This window comes from Oryzias melastigma, unplaced genomic scaffold (genome assembly GCF_002922805.2).
Source record: "Oryzias melastigma strain HK-1 unplaced genomic scaffold, ASM292280v2 sc00762, whole genome shotgun sequence".
In the NCBI taxonomy this organism is placed as follows: domain Eukaryota; kingdom Metazoa; phylum Chordata; class Actinopteri; order Beloniformes; family Adrianichthyidae; genus Oryzias; species Oryzias melastigma.
Window position 1 is genome coordinate 1 of NW_023417349.1, and position 6,440 is coordinate 6,440.

General features: G+C 43.8%; 1 protein-coding gene across 1 annotated transcript; it reads left to right on the plus strand.

The window, feature by feature from the left end:
- Nucleotides 1-1,391: 1,391 nt before the first annotated feature.
- On the plus strand, nt 1,392-5,343 carry LOC112139137 (oxysterol-binding protein-related protein 11; the record flags this gene model as incomplete). Its single annotated transcript, XM_024261836.2, is given in 4 exon segments — nt 1,392-1,578; nt 1,688-1,870; nt 1,943-2,096; nt 3,855-5,343. Coding segments are annotated over 4 exon segments (569 nt in total), but the record flags the coding sequence as incomplete, so codon positions are not given.
- Between the last annotated feature and the right edge of the window lie 1,097 nt (nt 5,344-6,440).

A 6,440-nucleotide genomic window follows, 5' to 3' on the forward strand; every position in this document is an offset into this window, starting at 1 on the left:
GGTGTTGTTCAAGTTTGAGGTCAAGTTTGACCTCAAAGAAATAGTTTTAAAATAATTCAGAGGAAAAATGAAAACATTTGAGTTTTTTAGACTAATTCACATTTTCTTTTGCATCACTTGTGACAGAAAACCTGCAAAAAGCTGAATTCCTGCAGCATTTTTGCTTTATAAAAACTAAGACAATGAGTTCTCTTTCTGCCTCAGTGCATCGATTTGGGAAAACTTTGACCTGTCGATCAATTCTCCGTTCCGCTTCTGAAGCCCGTTATTTTCGATGAGTCACCCTGAGGTTCTGCATGCGGGTGCAGTCGGAGGGTGACGCAGCGGCTCGCCGCCTCCGGACACGGCGGGCCGCTGCGTCAGAGAACGCGGTGACATTCCCCTCCGGATTTATTGATGAATGGATTCTCTGTAATCTCTGTAACAGCTGCTGCTCCGGTCCGGCTGAGGCCGTGTTTTTATGGGATGCCCGCCGGCGGACGCTGTCAGCAGCAACAACCTCTGGACTCAATGACAGCATGTTCATCATCTGACGATGGAACATTTGGATCATGTCCATTTAAATGTATTCCCATCATTTTCAGAAATAATCAGAAGAATTTCCCTTGAATTTGGAATACTAAATGTTACATCTTTATTTACTGTATTGACATTAGATAAGCGCATATTAAACAATGTTTTAGCTTAGCTAGAACTTAAATATGCTAATATTTATGTATACAATATAAAATAATAGTGAAGGTGAGATTTTGGAGACAGTTTATGACTTAGCTCGCTATGCTGGCCAGCTTCCCGGTGGACAATGGAGCTCCGTAGCTAGCTCGATACAGCAGAGCTCGCTAGCTCGATACAACGTAGCTCGCTAGCAAGGTACAGCGGAGCTCACAAGCTCAATACAGTAAAACTTGCTAGCATGCTACAGAGGAGCTCGCTAGCATGCTAAAGATAAGCTCGCTTCCTCAATACAGCAAAGCTCACTAGCTTGATAGAGCTGAGCCCGTTAGCTTGCAATAGATGAGCTCACTCGCAAGCTACAGCAGAGCTTGCTAGCTCAATACAGCAGAGCTCGCTAGCTTGCTACAGGGGGAGGTTCCTAACTCAATACAACGGAGCTTGCTAGCTCGATACAGTAAAACTTGCTAGCTCGCTACAGATTAGCTTGCTAGCTTGCTACAATGAATCTTGCTACAGCGGTGCTTGCTAGTTCGCTACAGGGGAGGTTGCTAGCTCGATATGACGGAACTTGCTAGCTCGCTACAGAGTTTAAAAAGTAAAAATAAAGTAAAAATAAATAAAAAAATAAAAATAAATAAAATGACATTTTATTTAAAACTTCCCAACTTGTAAAAACTCTGACCAGATTGGATCTTTCCCTCTGACTCCACCCCCAGGCGTCCTGTACCTCCTGGAGCACGATGAGGAGTACGTCTTCACGCTGCCCTCCGCCTACGCCCGCTCCATCCTCACCGTGCCGTGGGTGGAGCTGGGCGGCAAAGTGTCCATCAACTGTGCCAAGAGCGGCTACTCCGCCACGGTGACGTTCCACACCAAACCTTTCTACGGAGGGAAAGTGCACAGGTGAGCACCTTTAGCTCCTCCTCCTCCTCTGCAAGTTAACTGAACAAAACGCATCTATTTTAGAAAGATTTGTTCAAAGGTCGGTTCAAACGGAGTCTTCCCTGTGCAGGGTCACGGCGGAGGTCAAACACAACCCGACCAGCACCATCGTCTGCAAAGCCCAGGGCGAGTGGAACGGCACGCTGGAGTTCACCTACAGCAGCGGAGAAACCAAAATCATCGACACGGCCAAGCTTCTGGTCACAAAGAAGAAGCTCCGCCCCCTGGAGCAGCAGGGGAGGACAGAGTCCAGGTGACTGCGGGCTCCAGCGTGAAGCCGTTGGGTGGACTCGGCGTGCTGAACGTGGAGTTTTCTCTCTCACAGGCGGCTGTGGCAGCACGTGACCAAGGCTCTGAAGGAGGGGAACATGGACAAGGCCACGGAGCACAAACACCGGCTGGAGGAGAACCAGAGGGGCGAGGAGAGGCAGAGGGCGGCGGACAACAAACCCTGGACCCCCAGACACTTCACCAAGGAGGTGAGACCAAAGTGCAGGACAACAGACTCCTCAACGGTTTAGAAAGGGTTTGAATTGATCAGGATCATTGATTTTAGTCACATTCATCCGTACGCGATATCGACCCCAAAGAGTTCTGGGGTTTTTGGGTCGTCTCGGTCCATGGAGGAGCTGCTGGATTGTAAGAGGAGCTCAGGTGTGTCTCACAGTTCTCCTAAAGCGTATACGACCAACTCAAGGTCCGTATGAAAATGGAACGTCGTCATGCGCCCAATGTTGAAGTATTCATAATGATAATGGAAGTTACACACTTAACGACATACGGCATGTGTTACAATCACGGCCCGGGGGCCGGATCTGGCCCTCCAGATCATTTTATTTATTGTTATTAATGACCCGATGTTATCTTTTGATTTTTCTAACTTGTATAATTTTGACAAAATATGTTTTCATGGAGAGTAAAATATTGAAAGTTATTTAAGGTTTAAGTTGATTTATTCTGGAATAATATTCCTGCCTTTTTATTATTCAGAATTATGTTAAAAAGTTACAGTTTTAAAGTTAAAATTGGGATCATGCTAGCTTTTTGCACTATTTTGGCATTTACTAAGATTTTTTTTATGCTATTTTGGAGTTTAGCTAAGATCTAACTACATGCTAGCTGTTTTGGCTAATTTAGGCTTTTTTCAGTTTTTTAAGCTAGTTTGGAGTTTATCTAAGAATATATATATTTCAAAATCCACTAACAAAACCAAACTGTTGGGGATATCCAAATTAAGTTATTTAAGGTTTAAGTTGATTTATGCTGGATTGGAACAATAGTACAGCTTTTCTTATTATTCATGATTATGTTAAAAAGTTACGGTTTTAAAGTTTGAAAAGTAGTTTGTCCCTCTTTCTCTGCTTAAGTCCTGGTAAAATGCGTTTTGCATCATAAATCTGTTTTTGTACTTTGAAAATTAAACCGTCATCGTCCACAGTGAAACTGACGGCGGTCTCATCTGCGTTGTTAATGTGCGTCATGTCATTTATGCTGAGTCGCTCTCAGCTGTCCGATGGGATTTCTGCTTCTCAGAAGTTTGAGAACTTGTTTTTAAAATGTCCTTTCATACAAATGCATCCTAAACACACCTTCACAGCTTTCTGTTAAGCTTCAAACGTTTCCTTCCTGATTGACCCAAATCTCAGAGTTCTTTAGATTAGCGTCGTCATGGATCGGTTTGGTTCTTCATGGATTTGTGGCTGAGATCAGTTCACGGATCAAAACGACCCAAATTAATTCTCTGCTTACAAACGTTTAAACCACTTTTTTGTTGTTGTTGTTTTAACCATTTCATTTCCAAAGTGAATCAAAAGTTTGACCAAAATTCTTCTGATGTTTAAAGTTCAGTCGTTCCTCTCTGGTCCGGTCTTGGTTCTGATAATGTTGCATTTAAAGGCAGAGATTTTAGAACAAACCTAAATCCAGAAATGGAGATCTTTGGAGCAGCACTACTCTGGTTATTAACAGGTGAAATACATTTTATGGCGTTCCACAGGGCTCTGATCTAAGCCCACTTTTATCGTTTTGTGGTAGAATCATTCAGGGACGGCCTTCACAGGTTCATTGGTGTCTCTAAAAAGTTTGAGTTTAGCAACAGACTGGTAACATTGGAGTGTACCACACCTTCACCCAACAGTAGCTGGGATAGGCTCCAGCAACCCTGTAAGCTCAAAGAGGATTCAGCGAGTCCTGAATTTATTGTGATTTTCAGTTTTAAACGTCCGTTTTCTCTGCAGGGAGACGGCTGGATCTACAACAGTTCTCTGTGGAAGTCACCCTGACACCGGTTCTTCTCCAGGACCAAAAACCAAACCCCCAAGTGTCCCAGAGGACACACAAGGTGCCAAAGGGATCCGGGCGTCCTCGCCGACGAACTTCTGGAGTTCCGGGACCGAAATCCAGTTTTTTTATGGAAGGCCGGAGTTTTCCGGAGTGGATCTTTGTACTTTTCACTTTGCTAAGGCCTTCTTCTGCACACTTGGGTTTGCCAAACATCGTCCGTGTTCAGTTTTGGCCCTTAGAGCAGGTCGACACCACACTGTAGCCGTGAGCGTTTATGAAGCACTTTTATTCTAGAGAACTATTTTATACTGGAACTGTGGCTTTTACCGAGCCAAGAGCTTTACAGGAAGAACATCAGATATTCTACTTTCAATCCTGTCAGTATATATATTATTACACAGTATATTAGAACAAAGAAGGTCCTGATTGTTCCGTCTGCACTACGAATGTATTTGGGCACATCCGATTCCTGCTTGGCGTTTCCTGTCGGAGTGAATGAGGCCAAAACATCTCAATTTCTACCTCTCTCTCTCTCTCCACCTTGATGTGTGCTTTTATTTTGAAGAGTGTGTAGAATCGCTCCCGTCTTCCTGTTTTTCTAAACTTCACCCCGACTAGGCGCTCCAGGAGCTTTTCATCGGACTGGACCTGCAGAACCGGGAAGCAGCTCAGGCGGAAAGATCTGGATGAGATTGTGAATAATAAAGACCTTCTACTGTTTTTACATTTGTGAAAATCTGCTGTCTTTGGGTTTCAGTTAAGTGAATTTGTTCTAAATGAGTTTGAACTTTTACTAAAAACTGGACCTTCTCAAATAGCAGTGATCACGTGATGAAGGAGTCTCTATGCTTTCTGAAACAGTCCAACACCGCCACCTAGTGGCAGAAGGGCCCAACAACTCAGTAAAGACATGAGACAGACTTTTGTCAAAGTTTATATTTAAAGATGGCCGAACAGAATGTAAACATGGAGGGTTAGCACAAGAAAGGGGGGCGGGGGAGGGGCACATCCAACAAAAAAAAACCCGAGTCCCAGACAGACTAAAGCTCAGCACATGAGGCGACGATTTCAAAGTAAAGGATGGAGAAACCTAAGAGGCCGATAAGCTGTACATCACATTTAAGGCTTCGTCTGAACTCCGTCCCCCAAAGATGAACGGGCGCTCAAAACAAACGACACTTCCAGGCGTGGGGGGAGGGGCCAAACAAGGACGGGTCGAAAGAAAAACCGGCGGGAGAGGAGGAGGATGCTGACTCGATGTGTCTAAAGAACCCCTGAAGCTCTCAGGCAGAGCCACACCCCGACTCCACCCACTGAGGCATTTAGCTCCGCCCACATTTCAACCACCTGATCAGAATGAAACTCTGGAAAAAGGAATCAATCGGCTTTTATTGCATTAAAACCCTCCGAAAATGATTTTATCTACAAATATTTGCCAAAAAATCAAAAATTCTGAAATAAGACTAAAAAAAAACCTAAAAGAAATTAAATTTCTAAATGATATCCCGGTTTAAGGTGGTTTATATACAGTGAAAGACTCATTTCTGGTGTTTTTAGTGTAAAGAAATTCTAACATTCTGATTATTTTTCAATAATTATCGATGATAAATGCACATTATTTTCATTCTTTCTAAAGAAACCTTTAATTTTCTTTTGTTTCTGCGACACGTGAAAAGGGAAGGTTTAATCTCGTTTACAGGCTAGACAGGAAGTCGGTGGGAGGGTCCAGTGCTCGTGGGTGGGTGGGGCTCGGCTCCGCCCTCCTTCTGCTCCACTTCCTACTTCCTGTCATGAAAACCTCACTTCGGAAGCCTCCAGAAACGGTTGACGATCAAAAGAAACGCTTACGATGTAAACAGTCACAAGTTCGATTTGGGTGATCATGACCAGAGATGAGGCACTAAGCGTTGCTCAAACTAGAGAGCTCCCCCTGCAGGACGGGAGGACTAATTATTTACACACAGTTGATGTTTCCGTCTTAAAACCTTAGCAGCAGAAATATACAATCTATGCAAAATCTGTCCAAAAAAAGAGGAGGAGGGGTGTAAAAATTCACATTCAAATGCATTCTGTCAACAAAATCTCCGGAACCTTCTGCTGTGCTGAATTATTGCATTCGCTGATCTATTTACCGTCATACAAAAAAAAAAAAAAAATCAAAAACTGCATATTTAAAAGTCACCACAAAGATCCAATATATTACCATCATGTTAGATTTTCTTTATAGAACATATTTACAAAATAGGCCAATTTCTTTCTCACATGCTTCGCCCACAAAGACGGATCGGGCAAACACCAGGAGATGATGAGAAAAGAGCTAAAAGTACAGACGGACACCCCCCCACCCACACCCTTCTGCCCCGTCAGCTCACATGTGCCGTGGAGCGAGGTCGATGGCTCTTTGGTGCAAATTCTCCTCCTCGCCGCTCGTACCACCGTCACCCGATCCCTGGTCTGGGGATTAATTAATAAACCACAAAAACGTAAATCAACGCCGACCCGCGCCGAGCAGCCCTATGCCTCACATTCAAGTAAAAAAC